The sequence below is a fragment of the Coregonus clupeaformis genome, chromosome 21 (genome assembly GCF_020615455.1).
Source record: "Coregonus clupeaformis isolate EN_2021a chromosome 21, ASM2061545v1, whole genome shotgun sequence".
NCBI lineage: Eukaryota > Metazoa > Chordata > Actinopteri > Salmoniformes > Salmonidae > Coregonus > Coregonus clupeaformis.
Window position 1 is genome coordinate 55,474,359 of NC_059212.1, and position 23,397 is coordinate 55,497,755.

Genomic DNA, 23,397 nt, shown 5'->3' on the forward strand with positions numbered 1-23,397 from the left:
TATTTTAATGAGTACACACGAACAAAACAACAAACGATACGTGAAGTCCTAGGGTTTAAACACAAACCTTACGGATCAAGATCCCACAATACAAAAATGCCAACAGGCTGCCTAAGTATGGTTCCCAATCAGAGACAACGAGAATCAGCTGCCTCTGATTGGGAACCACCCTGGCCAACATAGAAACACAACAAACTAGAACAGAAACCTAGAAAACTAAACATAGAAACTAACACCCTGGCTCAACATTAAAGAGTCCCCAGAACCAGGGCGTGACACTCATAGTCATAGAGTACAGAGCCAAAACAACAACAACAATTATACTTTTGGAGCTCACTGTAAATTAGTAATGCAGAAGATTGCATGTTTCTAGTCCTCATCCTCGTAACCCTGATCTCTGGTCCTCATCCTCATAACCCTGATCTCTGGTCCTCATCCTCATAACCCTGATCTCTGGTCCTCATCCTCATAACCCTGCTCTCTGTTACCTCATCCACATAACCCTGATCTCTGGTCCTCATCCACATAACCCTGATATCTGGTCCTCATCCACATAACCCTGATCTCTGGTCCTCATCCTCATAACCCTGCTCTCTGTTACCTCCTCCACATAACCCTGATCTCTGGTCCTCATCCACATAACCCTGATCTCTGGTCCTCATCCACATAACCCTGATCTCTGGTCCTCATCCTCATAACCCTGCTCTCTGTTACCTCCTCCACATAACCCTGATCTCTGGTCCTCATCCACATAACCCTGATATCTGGTCCTCATCCACATAACCCTGATCTCTGTCCCTCATCCTCATAACCCTGATCTCTGTCCCTCATCCTCATAACCCTGATCTCTGTTACCTCATCCTCATAACCCTGATCTCTGTTACCTCATCCTCGTAATCCTGATATCTGGTCCTCATCCTCATAACCCTGATCTCTGTTACCTCATCCTAATAACCCTGATCTCTGGTCCTCATCCTCATAACCCTGATCTCTGGTCCTCATCCACATAACCCTGATCTCTGGTCCTCATCCACATAACCCTGCTCTCTGTTACCTCATCCACACAACCCTGATCTCTGGTCCTCATCCTCTTCACCCTGATATCTGTTACCTCCTCCACATAACCCTGATCTCTGTTACCTCATCCTCATAATCCTGATCTCTGGTCCTCATCCTCATAACCCTGATCTCTGTCCCTCATCCTCATAATCCTGATCTCTGTCCCTCATCCTCATAACCCTGATCTCTGGTCCTCATCCTCATAACCCTGATCTCTGTTCCTCATCCACATAACCCTGATCTCTGTCCCTCATCCTCATAATCCTGATCTCTGTCCCTCTGGCTAAAAGCTGTATTTTTATGAATGGAGGGTGTGATGATGTCAGATATATGATGCTGAGGGATTATACTGACACAGCCCTATCACAAAAACACACACACACACAGTAAAACACAAGCACGTATACACACACAAGCACGTCTACACACAAACACACACACACACATCTTCATGTGAGACTCATGCAAATGAATGTGTCTGCTCACGTCAGAGAGGCTCTCCAGGCCCTCTCCCTTGAGAACAGTCAGCTGACGGAATGTTAAAGCAAAACACCTCCAATAGCAGTGAAACGTGTAGAACCTCAGGACGTATGGAGGGAGGAGTTAGTCAGAATGGCTACAGCCTTGGTGGGTATGTAAAAAGCTCAAGTTATTGCACATGATGACAGCAAGTCATGTGATGTGATGGTTATGTGAAGTGTGGAGGGCATTGCAAGGGTGAATTGTAAGAGCACTTCTGAGTGAATGCTGGGAGTTTATTGAGCTCTGCGTGAATAGTTTGAAGCACTTTAGAAGGCAGAGGAACAATGAGAAGTATTGTAGTTTGGGCGTCAATGCGGGTTACATAATTGAAATGACTCAATTTGCTGGGTTTTATGAGGATCCATGAGGTTTCAATTAATAAAAGTGTGAATATGATTAAAACATACACTACATGACCAGAAGTATGTGGACACCTGCTTGTCGAACATCTCATTCCAAAATCACAGGCGTTAATATGGAGTTGATCCCCCCCTTTGCTGCTATAACAGCCTCCACTCTTCTGGGAAGGCTTTCCACTAGATGTTGAAACATTGCTGCGGAGACTTGCTTCCATTCAGCCACAAGATCGTTAGTGAGGTGGGTCACTGATGTTGGGCGATTAGGCCTGGCTCGCCGTCGGCGTTCCAATTCATCCCAAAGGTGTTTGATGGGGTTGAGGTCAGGGCTCTGTGCAGGCCAGTCAGTTCTTCCACACCGATCTCGACAAACCATTTATGTATGGACCTCGCTTTGTGCACAGGGAGCATTGTCATGCTGAAACAGGAAAGTGCCTTCTCCAAACTGTTGCCACAAGCTGTAAACACAGAATCGTCTAAAATGTCATTGTATGCTGTAGCATTAAGATTTCCCTTCACTGGAACTAAGGGGCCTAGCCCGAACCATGAAAAACAGCCCCAGACCATTATTCCTCCTCCACCAAACTTTACAGTTGGCACTATGCATTGGGGCAGGTAGCGTTCTCCTGGCATCCGCCCGTCAGACTGCCAGATGGCAAAGTGTGATTCATCACTCCAGAGAAAGCGTTTCCACTGCTCCAGAGTCCAATGGCGGCGAGCTTTACACCACTCCAGCCGTCGCTTGGCATTGCGCATTGTGATCTTAGGCTGCTCGGCCATGGAAACCCATTTCATGAAGTTCCCAACGAACAGTTCTTGTGCTGACGTTACTTCCAGAGGCAGTTTGGAACTCGGTAGTGAGTGTTGCAACTGAGGACAGGCGATTTTTAGGCGCTACGTCCACATACTTATGTATATATAGTGTATCTGAAATCCCGGTATTAAATTCCCTGTATAAATTCCCACCAATACATATTATTACATTTCTATAACTGGGTAGGCCTGTTGGCATGTTGTTGATACACAGCTTTTATTATTTGGCGCCTGACACTGCTTTGGCGCCACCAGGACCCTAACCTGCCCGCGACGTGTTGTGATGGGCGTCCTGATCAATGGCCCGATTTTAAAATCACTATACCAGGAGGAGCGCGAGCCATGCCAGTAGATGCATTTATCACCCGCGGCGTCTCTTCTCTGCAGACCACAAGCGAGACAGAGAACTGCGACTGCGACAGCGATTTCGCAGTGCCTCAGTGGTGGGTTCAGCGCGTGAGTCATCGCCGGTGGTTTTAACCTCTTATCTTCCGCGAGGGAGGGATATAATAGGATAATAAACAACTCCTTGTTACGCCTTATTTTTCTCATAATTCCATTAGGCTAATGCAAATCACTGCAATGGATGTCAACAGACATAGGCTAATTGTAAGGTGATTTCTATTGTTGTAGTTTTTATGGTTAGGCTATTGCTTACTGCTTGAGTAAATGTGTGCCTCATTAGCAAATGAATGTTTACAAGAATTGCAATCTGACTGGGGTGGTAAATTAAGCTATACAATTAAATGCAGTAAGAATTGATGTCACAGTGATAACTATTGGCCTTCACAAAGCTAATTGGGACAAGCCCAAAAATAACCCACCACTTTTTCAGTGAATAGCGCTTGAATAACAATTGATACAGCTAGAAACAGACAACATCCATGTCTATTTTAAGCACACTGCCTTTCTTAGCATGCTATATCATAAGCCTAAATCATGTATTATGGATTTCCAAAGGCTGGGTATTGCGTGCGTGCTGCTGTGATGACGCGCGAGTCAGGTGTTGCCTCATATATCGCGGGGAGCTGTCCTGGAGCTGAAAACAGAATCGCTCGCGCTACGACTGGGAGGAGATGCTATACACGTTTACTACTGTCGTCTGAGCTACTTGCCAAAGGTAAAAACTCATGCATGTCTTATATTTCTCAAACAAAGATTATGATGTTTGTAAGTTATTTGTGTGCTTTCTAGCGTTCCATGTTTACATTTTCTCTCTCCTCATCTCATCTCACTCAAGTTCTCATCTCTTATCAGATCTCGGCAATCGCTTGGAATTGATTTGAATAACTGATAGCTGTGTGCATGTTGTTGTGATGCATGCCAAATAGTCTAATGCGTTTTTTCATTGGGCAACATTGAGATGTGAATTAATTATTATTCTATCCTTCGGAAATGTGTTTAATCGAGATGGTTTGGAGAAAGGCAGCCACAAGCGAAAGGTTGCCCTGACAACGGGCAGTGACTCATCCTGTGATGTAGTCTAGTCATTTAAAAACAGTGATTCACAAATATAGCCCACTTCTCCTTGGTGGGTGATTATACCCTGCTCTCGCTATAGCCTACTTTTGATAATTAGTGCATTGAATGAGTGCATGATGCGTGCGTGAAAACAGTTTTGTGTTATATAGCATTCATCACTTACAAGGGTAATCAATGAACTCGGCATGAATTGAAACCGTGATTCTGGCCAAATATTGTGGACTTTGCATTAAAATAATAATTTGCATTGGAGTGTGGTGGTAACATCCTTAAAGAGTTAGAAGATTCTAAGAATGTCGAAGATAGAATCTCAGATAAAATGTAAAAAATGTGCAGGTATATTATTGTGTTAAACTCATCTCTCTCTCTCGCTCTCTCTCTCTCTTGGCGATATGAAGATGCTGTCACTCCCCAAGCTATCCACGGGGAAAACTGTCGTTCTCGCCTGCCTCCTCCATGCGTGTGCATCCCTCCCCCGCCACCACAGGCTCAGAGGCGGGGAGTCCGAGGACCGACAACCCGCTGCCTACCCGCCCAGCTCCGACATGATCAAAGCCCTGGAGTACATCGAGAGCCTGAAGCAGCGGACAGACGGGGGCCGAGAGCGAGAGGAGCCAACAAGAGACTATGATGAGGTCGAGAAGTTCCGCATCCTCCTCCAGCTCGCCTCTCTCCAGGATGAAGGCGCACCCGAAAGGCAGTCTCCCTCGCCGGCCCAGAGGCAGCAAGACATCCCGGCTGAGCAGCTGGTGAGAGCCTTGCTCAGGACCCTCCAGGAGCAGCCCGCTAGTCCCCCCAGACCCGTTCCTGTGGTGCCGGGGAACGAGCGCCGCACGCACAGGTACCAATCGGTGAACACAGGCAACCCCGTAAATGCGCCTGTCTACGGTGGCTTCCCGAGGCCACACAAGAAGTACCCGCTGATGTTCGAGGACGAGGAGAATAGAGATAGCGCCAAGCGCGCCACGGAGGACCTGGACCAACAATACACCCCTCAGAGCCTCGCCAACCTGCGCTCCATCTTCGAAGAACTGGGGAAACTATCCACATCCAACGGCCAGAAGCGCGGAATCTTTGACGATGATGATGACGACGATTTATTCAGTCTGAGGAACCTGGCCTACGAGGACGTGGCGGGCGGGGAGGAGTTGATTCCCTTAGAGGAGCAGGTCGAGACGGAGGAGGTGGTGAACGGGAGCCACGAGGAGTTCGACAGGGCTCTGGAGCAGAACTATGACGAGGATGAAGAGGAGGAGGAGGGCAACGGAATGCAGGTGCAACGCAGAGCCAGCCAGGACAAAGAGGACCCAGAGGATGATACTAAACTAGTGGATTATTACCTGTTGAAGATCCTGGAGATGAGTGAACATGAGACAGCCAAGAGGCAAGCTGGAGAGCAAAACAAGAGAGTGATCCGCCACCCCCTGGTGGACCCCCGGGCCCTGAACGAGCTGTTAGAGATCTCCCTCAAGCTCCACATCCCCCCGGAGGACCTTATTGATATGCTGATCACCGAGGAGATCAGAAAACTAGACCGTCACCCTCAAGTCTCTTCCCGCTACAGGACCAAACCGAAGATCAGATACTACAGCCGGAGACTGCCAGTCAAAAACGCTCCTGAAGACATGGACGAGGAAGACTTCCTGAAAATAATCGAAATGGAAACCATCAGCAACGACTATCCTGTGAGTCGGAGGCCGCTCAAAAGTGTCTCTGTCCCGGCCAGGGTTTCAGCACCACCCGCCCCGGCGAGAGTTTCAGCACCAGCACCAGTGGCTCCTCCAGCGGCTCCTGCAAAAATCCCAGCTCCGTCCGGCCGAAGGGAAAACTTATTTATGTCGGAGCTCAACAAGATGCCCTTTAGGAGAGAAGCCGACAACGATGATGAGGCGGATGAAGACGAGATAACAACATTTCTGGCGGCCAAAATATTAACGGAGTACCCTAGCACCATCAACAAACGCGACACCCAATCTCAGGCAAACGGACAGTTTCCTTATGAGTTATACGAACAAGCCATGAAAGATTACTTTGACCAAGCGGACAGTGAGAAAGCAGGCACGCAAACAAATAGAGATTCAGAAGCTAATGAGGAGGTAGTGGAGTCCACGGAGACGCAGGTGAAAGATGAGGTAACGCCAGAGACGGCGGCTCCAGAGACGGAGAAAGAGCAGGAAAAGGAACATCGCGGAAAACCGTTTGCTGGAATGTAAGCTACGCTCTGAAGACGCGCGCGGCATCCTCTAATGAAATATTAATAAGTCATGTTTATACTATATCAAAATTACCAGTCTGCTGGACGTACTCTGGTTTACATAAAATGTGTATATACATGAAGTAACATATATGAATTATATCAGTGTGCTGGGGATGGAGGCAAAGTGTGTTGTGTAAACATCTGGGTTTGTGAGTTCCCAATCTTGTAACATTGTGAAAATGTCATTCCCTGATATAGGCTAGAGTAAGACCCTCACCATCCTGCCTTCCAACCCTGTAACGCTGCAAGCTCTGTAATCGTTGGACTCTCTCTATTGTTGTGGTATATATGCTCATTTTTAAACCATTTTGTACGTGTTCAATAATATGTGACGAGTTGGAGATGAATAAAGCATTAGAAGTATTATTTTCTTCTTGCTGTGTTCTGTTTTTTTTATTAATAAACACTACATTGATTAGAAATACCTCCTGAATGATCAAACATTGATTGACAGTGATGATTAGGTATTGATGATTAGATATGCCTTCTGATTGAAGCTTGAATACAGAATGAAAGTGCGAGAAGTTTATTTTTCACATCCCTCTTGAGCAAGCTTGGACCTGAATAAGGTTGAAAGGACAATTCCGAGGTGGAATCAACACCAACTCGAGGTAAGATTATAAAGAAAGTAAAGTGTCAGTGTTTGCCTATAAATTAACAATTCTACAGATAAATTTGCTTGTTTTATCAATGTTTATCTAGTTTGTTTTTCAAAACTTCAGGACCATGGACAGCTCACGCATATAAAACGTCAAAAAAAATGAAGAACATCAAATAGTCTAGCCTACAACAGAAATATAAATCAGAGCCTTCTTTATCAAAAAACAACTTTTAATTCCGTCTTCAACATTCAAGATCCATAATTAGTTATATAAAAAACAAACAGTGACATTCACCCTCATAAATAATCATTCCCTTTCCAAAAAGATGTAGTCCTACACCAAGTTACACAGAAAAGGCTAGTCTATAAGATACATTTAAAACACAACTTCAAATACATATTCTAAAAAGGCGCTTCTTAAAATGTCAATATAGCGTACATATATGTCATTAAAAAAAATCTATGAGTATTGATTATAAAGCACTTGTTGGTGATAACCACAGTTTTCAGTAACTTCAATGTACATCAATGATCCAGAGGGATGGGTGACCATATCAATATACATTTGATAATAGCTCAATCAATGAGTCTCTTCCATATCTTTCCAGTTTAGACCTAATAGAGGAAAATGAAGCATTATTTATTACTGGTCACCATGATAATGTCCTATTTACAGAACAAGATACATTTCACTGCACTTCCCTATATAAAAAACACCCTGCCTGCCTCAGGAGACAGATTCAGCCATATACATATAATTATAGAACTCATAACTCCATGGATTCTCTACAGTAGGAAGACTTCCAGTTCTGGAATTGTCCAGATTCCTTCTTGTGTGTGTAGATCCATTTTCCCAGTGTTAGAATGCAGGCTTGCTCATGTACTCCTCCATGGTCTACAGCGGAGAGAAGGAGGGACAGATGACACGTGTGATCTCCATATCAACAAGCCTTGTCCTAATGTGATTAATATTCATAGCCACACCTACAGAACATCAAACCATAGAATTGGAATGATTCTCATTCTAAATGTATGCATCACACATCCGTGAAGAAGCCATAGGAGCGTAGAACGCCAACACACTGTAGACTACTATGCTACGAACACAATCATTAGCTTCTAACCTTTCTGTCCACATTCAAGGCCATCCAAGCTCCAGACCAAAATCACTGTTGTCAATCTCAGCCTATAGCAATGATGATGATGATGGTGAAGATTAAAATGAGCGTGATGATGCAACAAGTTCAGATAGCATGCACGTTCATTAGACTAGATCAAAAAAGTTACTTTTTATTCCCCGAAGCAAGAAGATGGTGTGAAACCAGAGAAGGCCATGCAGAGTGAGAGTCTGGCTTAGTGCGTCTATAGCGCCACCAAGAGCTCAGGATAGACGGACAATACAGAAAGCAGACAGCTACTGCCAAAGCTCAGACCTACAGCAACTGAAGAATAATGTAAATAGAAGAATAATCTCAATCAGTCTCTCTTTCTGAGAGAGAGGAGAGAGAGGAGAGAAGAGAGAAGAGAGGAGAGAGAGGAGAAAGAGGAGAGAGAGGAGAGAAGAGAGAGAGAAGAGAGAGAGAAGAGAGGAGAGAGAGAGAGAAGAGAGAGAGAGAAGAGAGGAGAGAGAGGAGAAAGAGGAGAGAGAGAGAGAGAGAGAGAGAGAGAGAGAGAGAGAGAGAGAGAGAGAGAGAGAGAGAAGAGAGGAGAGAGAGGAGAGAAGAGAGAAGAGAGAGGAGAGAGGAGAGAGAGAAGAGGAGAGGAGAGAGAAGAGGGAGGAGAGAGAAGAGAGGAGAGAGGAGAGAGAAGAGAGGAGAGAGAAGAGAGAGGAGAGAGAGAGGAGAGAGAGTAGAGAGAGGAGAGAGAGAAGAGAGGAGAGAGAGAGAGAGGAGAGAGAGAAGAGAGACATAATAGGTCCATGAGTATTGGCACAAGTTAATATGGTTCATGAAGGGAAGCCTATTAGCTGAGACAGACAGGAGAGGAGAGCTCACCAGGAAGTCAGTCAGCTGCTGCACATTATCAACCCATGCTGAGACAGTAACACTTTTTCAACAGTCCACTTTCACCTGGCATTACTAAGGAATTATATGGTAAAATGGCTACTTTTGAGTACCTACTAGAAATAATTCATAAAAATTGGTAACAACTTGTTACTAAATGGTATAGCTATGCTCGTGTGTTCAATCTCAAATAAACAATAGGTTAATTAGAGCTAATTATTATGTAATTACATATGAAAATACCAAGTAAATATCAGACCATGAGATAAAGTGTCTTCCCATGTTGCTTCTAGACACTGATCATTCTCCCCCAAATAGTCTCAGTTAAGATTGGAGGCAGAAATACTGATCCTAGATCAGTCCCTACGAAGCAGGTTCTACCCTGACTGTGGCATTTCTCTCACCTCCTGTAGCATGTCCGAGGCCTCGATGGAGCGGGACACCACTAGTTTGGACGTCTCCTGTACCTCTCCCCCTAACAGAAACTCATCCAGGATGAAGTAGGCCTTTTCAAAGTTAAAGATGATGTCCAGCTCACACACCTGCATGGGGAGAGGAAGAAGAAATCACCCAAGGTTCAAGAGGTACTGTCCAGTCTAGCAGGAATCATTTTACTGTGTGTTAAATAATATATACTATGCAGGCAGTGCAGTTTCAGTCATAGTTTGGGAAGAAATAGGTTGAATCAGAAGGGAAGGAAATGGGAGGAAAAGAGAGAGAAATACACTACCGTTCAAAAGTTTGGGGTCACTTAGAAATGTCCTTGTTTTTGAAAGAAAGCAATTTTTTTGTCCATTAAAATAACATAAAATTGATCCGAAATACAGTGTAGATATTGTTCATGTTAATCCAACCATCAGTCCTGTGTTCCCATGGGGCGGCACACAATTGGCCCAGCGTCGTCCAGGGTAGGGGAGGGAATGGCCGGCAGGGATCTAGCTCAGTTGGTAGAGCATGGCATTTACAACGCCAGGGTTGTGGGTTCGATTCCCACGGGGGGCCAGTATATAAAATAATGTATGCACTCACCAACTGTAAGTCGCTCTGGATAAGAGCGTCTGCTCTTATCCAGAGCAGACGCTCTTATCCAAGTTTATCATTTTAAAAAGGCTAATTGATCATTAGAAAACCCTTTTGCAATTATGTTAGCACAGCTGAAAACTGTTGTGCTGATTAAAGAAGCAATACAACTGGCCTTCTTGAGACTAGTTGAGTATCTGGAGCATCAGCAATTGTGGGTTCGATTACAGGCTCAAAATGGCAAGAAAACAAATAACTTTCTTCTGAAACTCGTCAGTCTATTATTTTTCTGAGAAATGAAGGCTATTCCATGCGAGAAATTGCCAAGAAACTGAAGATCTCGTAAAAAGCTGTGTACTACTCCCTTCACAGAACAGCGCAAACTGGCTCTAACCAGAATAGAAAGAGGAGTGGGAGGCCCCGGTGCACAACTGAGCAAGAGGACAAATACATTAGAGTGTCTAGTTTGAGAAACAGACGCCTCACAGGTCCTCAATTGGCAGCTTCATTAAATAGTGCCCGCAAAACACCAGTCTCAACGTCAACAGTGAAGAGGCGACACACAGTTGATGTCGGAAGTTTACATACACTTAGGTTGGAGTCATTAAAACTCGTTTTTCAACCACTCCACAGATTTCTTGTTAACAAACTATAGTTTTGCCATTCGGTTAGGACATCTACTTTGTGCATGACACAAGTAATTTTTCCAACAATTGTTTACAGACAGATTATTTCACTTATAATTCACTGTATCACAATTCCAGTGGGTCAAACGTTTACATACACTAAGTTGACTGTGCCTTTAAACAGCTTGGAAAATTCCAGAAAATGATGTCATGGCTTTAGAAGCTTCTGATAGGCTAATTCACATCATTTGAGTCAATTGGAGGTGTACCTGTGGATGTATTTCAAGGCCTACCTTCAAACTCAGTGTCTCTTTGCTTGACATCATGGAAAATCAAAAGAAATCAGCCAAGACCTCAGAAAAAAAAATGTGTAGACCTCCACAAGTCTGGTTCATCCTTGGGAGCAATTTCCAAATGCCTGAAGGTACCACGTTCATCTGTACAAACAATAGTACGCAAGTATAAACACCATGGGACCACGCAGCCGTCATACCGCTCAGGAAGGAGACGCGTTCTGTCTCCTAGAGATGAATGTACTTTGGTGCGAAAAGTGCAAATCAATCCAAGAACAACAGCAAAGGACCTTGTGAAGATGCTGGAGGAAACATGTACAAAAGTATCTATATCCACAGTAAAACGAGTCCTATATCGACATAACCTGAAAGGCCGCTCAGCAAGGAAGAAGCCACTGCTCCAAAACCGCCATTAAAAAGCCAGACTACGGTTTGCAACTGCACATGGGGACAAAGATTGTAACTTTTGGAGAAATGTCCTCTGGTCTGATGAAACAAAAATAGAACTGTTTGGCCAAAATGACCATCGTTATGTTTGGAGGAAAAAGGGGGTTGCTTGCAAGCCGAAGAACACCATCCCAACCGTGAAGCACGGGGGTGGCAGCATCATGCTGTGGGGGTGCTTTGCTGCAGGAGGGACTGGTGCACTTCACAAAATAGATGGCATCATGAGGAAGGAAAATTATGTGGATATATTGAAGCAACATCTCAAGACATCAGTCAGGAAGTTAAAGCTTGGTCGCAAATGGGTCTTCCAAATGGACAATGACCCCAAGCATACTTCCAAAGTTGTGGCAAAATGGCTTAAGGACAACAAAGTCAAGGTATTGGAGTGGCCATCACAAAGCCCTGACCTCAATCCTATAGAACATTTGTGGGCAGAACTGAAAAAGTGTGTGCGAGCAAGGAGGCAGACAAACCTGACTCAGTTACACCAGCTCTGTCAGGAGGAATGGGCCAAAATCCACCCAACTTATTGTGGAAGGCTACCCAAAACATTTGACCCAAGTTAAACAATTTAAAGGCAATGCTACCAAATACTAATTGAGTGTATGTAAACTTCTGACCCACTGGGAATGTGATAAAAAATAAAAAAGCTGAAATAAATCATTCTCTCTACTATTATTCTGACATTTCACATTCTTAAAATAAAGTGGTGATCCTAACTGACCTAAGACAGGGAATTTGTAGTAGGATTAAATGTCAGGAATTGTGAAAAACTGAGTTTAAATGTATTTGGATAAGGTGCATGTAAACTTCCGACTTCAACGAGAAAGCGAGAGAGAGAGAGAGAGAGAGAGAGAGAGAGAGAGAGAGAGAGAGAGAGAGAGAGAGAGAGAGAGAGAGAGAGAGAGAGAGAGATCAACTGAAATAAAGAGAGTGCTGGGTGAAAGGTGTCCCCTTACGTACGTTGCCAAAGTACTTGTCCAGCAGCTCCACATAGCGATGCAGCACCTCCAAGGCTAGAAGCTCATTCTCCTCAGCATCCAAACCACAGCAGAAATACAGACTGGCATACCTAAAGTACAGAGAGGGGTGGGGCAATACAGTTAGAGTGGTGGTGGTATTCCACTTTGGACTACTTAGAATTTGAGATGCAACCTTAGATAAACAGTAAGCAGTGTGCTCTCCCCTCCCCCTCCCCGCCCTCCTCCCATTTTCACTTCTTGTAGACGATCTTCAGGTCTTTCCAGTGCAGGAAGTTGCAGGAGCGTGGTTTCCGTGCCAACACCATGGTGGTCATTTCCCTGATGATCTTCTTCTTCTCTCGCTCGGGGATGGGCGTGAACCACTTCTGGAGGCGGAGCTTGCCCTGGCGACTGAAGAGGAGCAGGAAACGCATCTACAGGACAAGATGGGTTAGGAGAGCACATGGAGAGAGAAATATAGGGCAGAACGCTGGGTTCCAATATTTATCTTTCCAACCTTCGTTCAGGTAGTTAGGTGAAAGGGTTACACAATTCAGAAATAACAGTATACAGTAAACCAACCCTTTCATGTTAGATCAGGAGTTATCAATGAATAGGGTCAGAATTAATCAATGTTCATACCAAACAATGTGTTTAAAAGGAGTTTTCATATTTAACTACCATAGATCTATTTCAGAGATGAGAAATTGGCTGAAAAACTGGAGAAACAGACACACACACACAGCGAGTCCCTGAACGACTGCCTACGTCTGACTCAAGCTTTATACAAAGGTCCCCTTTATTAAGTTATTGCTATTGACAGTCTATTAAAAAGTAACTCTACTAACCTAACGCTAAACTAACACCATAGTCACATGACAAAGGGAGGTGTAATTGAGAAAAGGCAGAAAGGAAAGAGCGGGACCGGATAAACGGTAAGTCAACCTGAGAAAAGAGCGAGAGAGAGCGAGAGAGCGAGAGAGAGAGCGAGAGAGCGAGAGAGCGAGAGAGCGAGAGAGCGAAAGAGCGAGAGAGAGAGGGGGATGGGATGGAGGTAAGCAGATACCAATCAGGGTTGGTTAGGTTATTTTCTAAATGTAATCCATTACAGTTACCCGTCTAAAATTGCAATCAGTAACATAACTTTTGGATTACCCAAACTCAGTAACGTAATCTGATTACTTTCAGTTACTGTTGGATTATTCTCCCTTTAAGAGGCATTAGAAGAAGACTAAAAGGATCAAATCAAACGCATTTGGTGTTTCATCATAGTGGTTTCTGACTTGTGGTCAGACTCGCTCAGGTGGGACAAACTTGTGCCTTTTTTCAATGCTGAATTGAATGTCATTGAGAAAACAGAAAGTAATCATCTCATTTTTCAAAATTATCTGTAATCTGATTCAAATATGTTTGCTCGTAACGTAACTGATTACAGTTTTTTGGTAATCAGATTACATGTAACTGATTAGATGTAATCAGTTCCTCCCCAACCTCTTTCGTTTAGTGATACTGTTTTATTTCCAAGAGAGTTCAAGAGAGTTGAAAGGAGATGTGTTAGTGCTGTTTAGAGAGTGTTTCCTTGCTTTGTTCAGCTGGATGTCCAATTTGATATTCATTAGAACTAAGCCAATGGGGCAAAGGGCTCTCTGGTTTCATCTTCCTGCCATTGTTGACTTCAGAGTACCACAGCTGACTGGAATATCTGGACAGGCCTTCTCTGAGGATGTGTGTTGTTGTCAACTGTTAAACTGAGCCGGCGACGCCAGCAAAGCCATTCGTTGGCCAGCAAAGCCATACAGAATACATAAATTAATTAAATTAATATAAAATGTGTTTTTTTCTCAACCTTGCACTGCAGATGTGTATTGTTGTTAATGAATGGCAGCAAAACCATTGATATTTCTGGGACTTTTGAGGCAAGGACATTTAGAGAGATATGCAGCGCCTTCAGAAAGTATTCACACCTCTTGACTTTTTCCACATGTTGTTGTGTTACAGGCTGAATTTAAAATGGATTAAATGGAGATTTTGTGTCACTGGCCTACACACAATACCCCATAATGTCAAAGTTGAATCATGTTTTTAGAAACTTTTACAAATTAATTAAACATGTAAAGCTGAAATGTCTTGAGTCAATAAGTATTCAACCCCTTTGTTATAGCAAGCCTAAATATGTCAGGAGTAAAAATTTGCTGAACAAGTCACAATAAGTTGCATGGACTCTGTGTGCAATAATAGTGTTTAATATGGTTTTTGAATGACTACCTCATCTCTGTACCCCACACATACAATTATCTGTAAGGTCCTGCAGTCGAGCAGTGAATTTCAAACACAGATTGAACCACAAAGACCAGGGAGCTTCTCCAATGCCTCACAAAGATGGGCACAATAAAACACACATTGAAGATCCCTTTGAGCACGGTGAAGTTATTACTTACACTTTGGATGGTGTATCAATACACCCAGTCAATACAAAAATACAGATCAAATCAAATGTTATTTGTCACGTGCCAAATACAACTGGTGTAGTTTACCGTGAAATGCTAGCTTACGAACCCTTCCCAACAATGTAGAGTTAAACAAATTAAATAGTAACACAAGAGGAATAAAATAAAATACACAAGAATGGAGCTATATATAGGGAGTACCAGTACCAGATCAGTGTGGAGCTATATACAGGGAGTACCAGATCAATGTGGAGCTATATACAGGGAGTACCAGATCAATGTGGAGCTATATACAGGGAGTACCAGTACCAGATTTCACCATGAGGCCAACTGTGACTTTAAAACAGTTACAGAGGAGTTTAATGGCTGTGATAGGAGAAAACTGAGGATGGATCAAGAACATTGTAGTTACCCCACAATACTAACCTACATGACGGAGTGAAAAGGAGGAAGGCTGTACAGAACACATTTTAAAACATGCATCCTGTTTGCAATAAGGAACTAAAAAAGATTGCAAAAGATGTGGCAAAGAACTTAACTTTATGTCCTGAATACAAAGCGTTATGTTTGGGGCAAATCCAACACAACACATCACTGAGTACCACTCTCCATATTTTCAAGCATGGTGGTGGCTGCATCATGCTTGTCATCAGCAAGGACAAGCCAAATCCTAGTGGAAAACCTGGTTCAGTCTGCTTTCCAACAGACACATTCACCTTTCAGCAGGACAATAACCTAAAACACAAGGCCAAATATACACTGGAGTTGCTTACTGAAAAACAACAGACTTTTCCTGAGTGGCCTACTGACTTAAATCGGCTTGAAAATCTATGGCAAGACTTGAAAATGGCTGTCTAGCAATGATCAACAACCAACGTGAAAAAAAGAATAATGTGCAAATATTGTCCAATCCAGGTGTGCAAAGCTCTTAGAGACTTACCCAGAAAGACTCCCAGCTGTAAAATGAGATTCTAACATGTATTGACTCAGGCATTACTTATGTAAATGAGATATTTATGTATTTAATTATCAATACATTTACTAAAATGTGGGGTATTGTGTGTAGATGGGTCATCTAGGCAAAGGGTGGCAATTTGAAGAATCTCAAATATAAAATATAGTTTGATTTGTTTAACACTTTTTTGGTTACTACATTATTCCATGTGTGTAATTTCATAGTTTTGATGTCTTCACTATTATTCTACAATGTAGAAAATAGTAAAAATAAAGACAAATCCTTGAATAAGTAGGTGTTCTAAAACTTTTGACTGGTAGTCAAATTCAAAATTCAGGCTGTAACACAACAAAATGTGGAATAAGTCAAGGGGTATGAATACTTTCTGAAAACACTGTATTTACAGTTATTGAAAGACAAGGCAGAGTCCCAAATAGGCTATGACGCCTAAGCTGTATAAACCTGTCCAAGGTTTCAACTGCACCAGGGTAGTGCAGAATCACCTGCCAAGCGACAAGGGACGGAACCTGTTCCACAGGAGGAAATACCCCTTACTTCCGACTGTCCCTTCCGCAGAAATACTGTAGCATACCCATTCAAAACACACCAAACATTTAGAATAAACGATGCATTTATATCAAGATATTTATAGTTTATAGAGAGGTCAAACTATAAATGACAAATACACAGTTGAAACGGACTCAGAAATCCTAAACAAACACCTGGCAGCTACAGGTGCAGTCTAGTCACTGTCGGAATAGTCTGACTCATTACTAAATTAGAACAGCGGGTCATGCACCTGAAAAAAACGAAACACAACACCAACTCACCATTTAGAGGATTTTTTTGGGTTCGTTTTTAGTAAATAAAAGTTAGTAAAATAGTTTCACCCTCGCACAGCGTGTCTGACAACTGAAAGAGCGCATAGCTGTCGTTGTTCCTCCAGAATGCTCACTCTGCCTTCCGAACTGAACGTTGGGAAACTCCTCCCTCTTGGACCCTGTGGGGAATAGCCCTGTGGAGGCTACGTCACCAGTTCTCTTTTTCTGGATTGGTTGTGTTCGAAAGGTGTACCGTAGTATAAAAACGGAGGCGATCACTGTACCAGGCTAGGTCTATTAGCCTACTGATGCAAAATGAGCTAAATTAAAAGTGTTTAAAAAAAACATTGCCAGTGTGGCTACTGAGTGGTAGGCTAAAGGTTATTAAGCAGTTTTGCTTAATTGTTTTAGCATTTATAAACTTTTAATGTGCAGGCGTTTCCCAAGATATTTAAAAAAGTAGCCTAAAGAATCAAATGAATGAATGTGTCACCTGACATGGTGTTGTATAGGCTAGTGCGCTTGTTGTTCTTGGGGCAGCACTACACAAAACAAATTAACTAGAAGGCACGTGACCTTTGTCTGTCGCATTTGGACTGGACACAACTCAGCTGGCTTTGGAGAGCAGAGCACTTGAACGTGAAAAGCAATGACTTTCTATCGCAATATCGTCTGGTTTCTTATGATCATGTTGAAATATTAGTCGGTTTTGATGATCATCTGCAATTGTAAGGATATTACTCTTGCTGTAGGCTGTCTGCTCATTTAGATCAATGTATGGCACTACCAGACACACACACACACACACACACACACACACACAACCCCTCTTGTAACTCACATTACAATAGTCCCATTGACAGATGAAGTGCCTTGTCATTTGAGGTTGGCTTCTCCTTCAGTCATACAATAGCTGACCCATTGTATAAGGTGTCACAGAAGAATCCTAGAACTTCAACACAATCAGACGGTTTTAGAGTGCACAGGAGGGTAATGTGGTGTTTGTGTTTTCATGATTTCATTGCAAAGAAGAAGACAATCTACTTCAACTTTGGGGTGGGATTGTTCTGATTTGGTTGCATTAGACAGAGGTGACATGGTGACTTCGTGGATGGATTGATTGATTGGTGTGTTGTGTGTCCCAACAGGAGTGGCTATGAGCACGCAGCTAAACTCATTGTGGCCAAGGAGCTGGATGTGGCCGTGGTAGGAAGCTACTAAAGGTATGGAACCAGAGATTGGTCAAGAAGGCAAACCCACCCTGCCTCTCTATACTGCTGTCATAGTCTACAGAAGCTATCTGGTTTTAAAAAAAAGGCACTACGTTACCGAAACGTTACCGAAACGTTACCGAAACGTTGGTTATTAAGTTTACCCATTCAATTGTTGGGTGCAACTTTCTTTCTTTATTTTGAATAGGCTATAGAAGTATCATGTTTCTGTTTTACCAACATCCCCTCTTTTGTTTGGCCAGGTGGTACAGTTCACATATACCAGGAACAAGGAGAGAGAGAGAGAGAGAGAGAGAGAGAGAGAGAGAGAGAGAGAGAGAGAGAGAAGAGAGAATGTGTGTTTGTGAACTCAGCTATAAAGTTTATGCTGAACTCAGCTTCCATATAAAGAACTACATCTGACCATACTGCTTTATTGTATTACTTTAAATTACTTTTCATTCTAGGAAGTATACGTTCACCATCTGGATATGTCTGAGACACAAGGTCTGGGAGTTTGCTGAATCCTTCCAGATGCTATACCCCACCATCAAAGTGTTGCAGTGCACCGCACAGTCCATTTACACCACACAGTACATTTACTAACCTGCAATACTTCACCATCAGTGTTGCTAGGCTCCACACAGTATATTTACTAACCTGCAATACTTCACCATCAGTGTTGCTAGGCACCACACAGTCCATTTACTAACTACTCTTTTCAAAACTCCACTGTGGAATATTGAAGATATAGGACTTTTAAGAAGCAAAGTGTCATGGTGCTTTCAAGACAACTGGGAACTCGGGGGAAAAAAACTAGGTCAAATCATGACGCCAGTGATTTTCAAGTCGGAAAGTCTGAGCTCTTTTTACACAGTTGTCTTGGACACACTGAAGTCGGAAGTAGAAGATTTCAGAGTTTCCAGTTGTTTTGAACGCGGCATCACTTTCCACATCATGATGCTGTGGCAACTGACTGCTTCTTGAAAGTCCAATATCTTGAAAACTTGACTGCTGACATGCAAACCATTTTGGGACTGAATCAACAGTGGACTAATGAAACAAAAACCAAAAGATAGTTTTTGAATGGATTTTTCCTTTAACTATTGAGGGGGTCAAGCCTGTTTCTCTTTGTTGGTTTAGATGAATAATGCTGGCTGTACAAGAGAGAGGTGAACGATGATGGTCTGGAGAATAACTTTAACACCAACACCTTGGGTAAGACTTTTACTGTCTGCACACACCTTGGGTAAGACTTTTACTGTCTGCACAAAGTCATCTATGATCTGAATAGGTTATCTTCCCTTCAGGAGTGTATGTTCTCGGCCAGAGCCTCATTCCACTACTGAAGAAGAGTAGGGACCCGAGGGTGGTGGGGACACACGCACGCACAGACACACTGGCGCAGTAGACATAACAAACCAATGGTCTGGATATTGCTTGGGGCTATGCCATGGGAGTTTCTGCAATGAAAAATAAATATCTGTCAACATTGGCTCTTTTGTCCATTCTGGCTTGGCCATCTACTGACTAGCACCCTCTCACCCCCTGTTCTCTTCCTCTTTCCCCCAGATAAAGAGTCCTCTGTAGCTCAATTGGTAGAGCATGGCGCTTGTAACGCCAGGGTAATGGGTTCGATCCCCGGGACCACCCATACGTAAACATTTATGCGCACATGACTGTAAGTCGCTTTGGATAAAAGCGTCTGCTAAATGGCATGTTATATTATTATAGCGGTGACATCAGGGGACGTGCTGGTCCAGAATCTCCAGACGGATGACCTCCAGTCTGCCAAAGGTCCCTTTGATGGACCCATGGTCTAGGTAGAAGAGGAGAACAGGGTTCCAGGGAGACCTTGCCTTGGGGGTGCTTGGCTGTGTTACGTCAGTGGCTATAGTAGTTTTATGTACAGCACACTATAAGATTGTATTCATCGCATTTACGTCATTTAGCAGACGCTCTTATCCAGAGCAACTTACACTCAAATAATGTATGAGTGCATACATTATTTTTTATTTTTTCATACTGGCCCCCCCGTTGGAAACGAACCCACAACCCTGGCGTTGCAAGCGCCATGCGCTACCCACTGAGCTACACGGGACCATACAAATCTCAAAGTTGCTTAAGACTGTATTATATTGTATGACATGTTAGATACCTGTGTGATATGATCTAGTTAGTGAGGGAGAATCTCAATTGTATTTCCTTGATTCCTTGCATCCTCTTTTGTTGCTTCGAAACCCATTGGATGAGTTCCGTTCTTCCAAGGTGGGCACCAGTGTGTCTGTGTGTTTAGTATCAGTGGGAAGATGCTCCCATAACATGTTTAATTGATTTTGCTTACATTTACTCATATTTATTTTATTCAATACTAGGGTTGAGCAGAAAATGCCAATACATTCCCTGCTACAGTTAATGCACATTGTAACACTTGCCGAAGGCCAATAGATTACATTACTGCAAACACTAATAACTGTAATGTCAGTGCCTGTGTAATCTCTATTGTGAACAGACTACGTAAACATAAATCTGACCAAATAACACAAGATTTTAGTTCTGGGTTAACCGAGATTAGTGCCTTTGTGTTTCAGATTGGCGGGCAGCCCCGGCCTACCTGCCCCTGGTCTCACAGTTCCCCTGAGGAGGTCTGGTCCTTCATGAATCAGCTGGAGAACCTGGCCCAGGCTGCAAAGCAGCCTCACACACAACCCAGTTTTGAACCAGCTTATTGAAAGATCTCGTGACCCACCGTATCAAGAAAACTAGCATTAGAAGTCGTCTAAAAGCTGTGACCCCAATGGAACCAAACACTCTTACCCAATTCTAATACACAACCCAGTTTTGACCCAATCTATTGACCCAACCGCACCCTATCAACATAGCTAGTATTTTCCAGTCTCAAGCTGTGAAACCAATGGAATCAAACACACACAACCATTTGATAAACTCTTTCTTACCTAAAGAACCAATTCTAATACTAGCTGAATGATTCAGCTCTTACACTGAACAAAAATATAAACACAACATGCAAAAATGTAAGAGATTTTACTGAGTTACAGTTCATATAAGGAAATCAGTCAATTGAAATAAATTCATTAGGCCCTAATCTATGGATTTCACATGACTGGGAATACAGATATGCATATGTTGGTCACAGATACCTTTAAAAAAAAAGTAGGGGCATATAATAATAATAATAATAATAATAATAATAATAATAATAATGCCATTTAGCAGACGCTTTTATCCAAAGCGACTTACAGTCATGCGTGCATACATTTTTTTGTGTATGGGTGGTCCCGGGGATCGAACCCACTACCTTGGCGTTACAAGCGCCGTGCTCTACCAGCTGAGCTACAGAGGACCATACGGCATGGATCAGAAAAGCTGTCAGTATCTGGTGTGACCACCATTTGCCTCATGCAGTGCGACATCTCCTACACATAGAGTTGATCAGGCTGTTGCCTGTCGAATGTCCCACTCCTCTTCAATGGCTGTGCAAAGTTGCTTGATATTGGCGGGAACTGGAACATGCTGTCGTACACGTCGATCCAGAGCATCCCAAAGATGCTCAATGGGTGACATGTCTGGTGAGTATGCAGGCCATGGAAGAACTGGGACATTTTCAGCTTCCAGGAATTTTGTACAGATCCTTGCGACATGGGGCAGTGCATTATCATGCTGAAACATGAGGTGATGGCGGCGGATGAATGGCACATCAATGGACCTCAGCATCTCGTCATGGTATCTCTGCATTAGAATTGCCTTGATAAAATGCAATTGTGTTCGTTGTCCGTAGCTTATGCCTGCTCATACCATAACCCCACCGCCCCACTCTGTTCACAAGGTTGACATCAGCAAACTACTCGCCCACACGACGCCATCCACCCAGTTGAAACCGAGATGAATCCATGAAGAGCACACATCTCCAGCGTGCCAGTGGCCATCGAAGGTGAGCCTTTGTCTACTGAAGTCGGTTACAACACCAAACTGCAGTCAGGTCAAGACCCTGGTGAGGACGACGAGCACGCACGTGAGCTTCCCTGAGACGGTTTCTTGTGCAGAAATTATTCGGTTGCGCTAACCCAATTTTGTAAGCTGTCCGGGTGGCTGGTCTCAGGTGAAGAAGCCGGATGTGGAGGTCCTGGGCTGGCGTGGTTACAGGATCTCTAGTGGCACAGCTAGCACTGCGATGCTGAGCCTTAGACCACTGCGCCACTCGGGAGGACACAGATTAACATTAAATTCTCTGGCAACAGCTCTGTTGGACATTCCTGCATTCAGCATGCCAATTGCATGCTCCCTCAAAACATCTGTAGCATTATGTTGTGACAAAACTGCACATTATAGAGTGGGCTTTTGTCCCCAGCACAAGGTGCACCTGTAATGATCATGTTGTTTAATCAGCTTCTTGATATGCCACACCTGTCAGGTGGATGGATTATCTTGGCAAAGGAGAAATGCTCAGTAATAGGCATGTAAACATTTGTGCAATATTTGTTTGAGAAATAAGCTTTTTGTTCGTATGAAAAATGTCTGGAATCTTTTATTTCAGCTCATGAAACATGGGACCAACACTTTACATGTTCCGTTTGTATTTTTGTTCAGTGTAGAATCCCAACTTCCATTTACAGTGGGGGGAAAAAGTATTTAGTCAGCCACCAATTGTGCAAGTTCTCCCACTTAAAAAGATGAGAGAGGCCTGTAATTTTCATCATAGGTACACGTCAACTATGACAGACAAAATGAGAATTTTTTTCTCCAGAAAATCACATTGTAGGATTTTTTATTAATTTATTTGAAAATTATGGTGGAAAATAAGTATTTGGTCAATAACAAAAGTTTCTCAATACTTTGTTATATACCCTTTGTTGGCAATGACACAGGTCAAACGTTTTCTGTAAGTCTTCACAAGGTTTTCACACACTGTTGCTGGTATTTGGCCCATTCCTCCATGCAGATCTCCTCTAGAGCAGTGATGTTTTGGGGCTGTCGCTGGGCAACACGGACTTTCAATTCCCTCCAAAGATTTTCTATGGGGTTGAGATCTGGAGACTGGCTAGGCCACTCCAGGACCTTGAAATGCTTCTTACGAAGCCACTCCTTCGTTGCCCGGGCGGTGTGTTTGGGATCATTGTCATGCTGAAAGACCCAGCCACGTTTCATCTTCAATGCCCTTGCTGATGGAAGGAGGTTTTCACTCAAAATCTCACGATACATGGCCCCATTCATTCTTTCCTTTACACAGATCAGTCATCCTGGTCCCTTTGCAGAAAAACAGCCCCAAAGCGTGATGTTTCCACCCCCATGCTTCACAGTAGGTATGGTGTTCTTTGGATGCAACTCAGCATTCTTTGTCCTCCAAACACGACGAGTTGAGTTTTTACCAAAAAGTTCTATTTTGGTTTCATCTGACCATATGACATTCTCCCAATCCTCTTCTGGATCATCCAAATGCACTCTAGCAAACTTCAGACGGGCCTGGACATGTACTGGCTTAAGCAGGGGGACACGTCTGGCAC

General features: G+C 43.3%; 2 protein-coding genes across 2 annotated transcripts; one reads left to right on the forward strand and one right to left on the reverse strand.

Moving 5' to 3' along the window:
• Positions 1-3,773: 3,773 nt before the first annotated feature.
• scg2b (secretogranin II b) lies at positions 3,774-6,855 on the forward strand. The gene is made up of 2 exons (XM_041842531.1): positions 3,774-3,870; positions 4,631-6,855. The coding sequence occupies exon 2, from the start codon at positions 4,631-4,633 to the stop codon at positions 6,443-6,445; it is 1,815 nt and encodes a 604-aa protein (XP_041698465.1). The 5' UTR covers positions 3,774-3,870; the 3' UTR covers positions 6,446-6,855.
• Positions 6,856-6,905: 50 nt separating this feature from the next.
• LOC121535451 (AP-1 complex subunit sigma-3-like) lies at positions 6,906-16,819 on the reverse strand. The gene is made up of 5 exons (XM_041842532.1): positions 16,674-16,819; positions 12,697-12,875; positions 12,443-12,551; positions 9,498-9,635; positions 6,906-7,985 (listed from the first exon to the last, which is right to left on the reverse strand). The coding sequence occupies exons 1-5, from the start codon at positions 16,674-16,676 to the stop codon at positions 7,950-7,952; spliced, it is 465 nt and encodes a 154-aa protein (XP_041698466.1). The 5' UTR covers positions 16,677-16,819; the 3' UTR covers positions 6,906-7,949.
• Positions 16,820-23,397: the final 6,578 nt, after the last annotated feature.

Coding starts and splice junctions, on each gene's coding strand:
- scg2b (XM_041842531.1), top strand. CDS start 4,631: ATGCTGTCACTCCCCAAGCTATCCACGGGGAAAACTGTCGTTCTCGCC.
- LOC121535451 (XM_041842532.1), bottom strand. Junction 12,552..12,696: donor CTGAAGATCGTCTACAAGAA/GTGAAAATGGGA, acceptor TCTGTACTTTAG/GTATGCCAGTCTGTATTTCT. Junction 7,986..9,497: donor CCTCGGACATGCTACAGGAG/GTGAGAGAAATG, acceptor TCTCCGCTGTAG/ACCATGGAGGAGTACATGAG.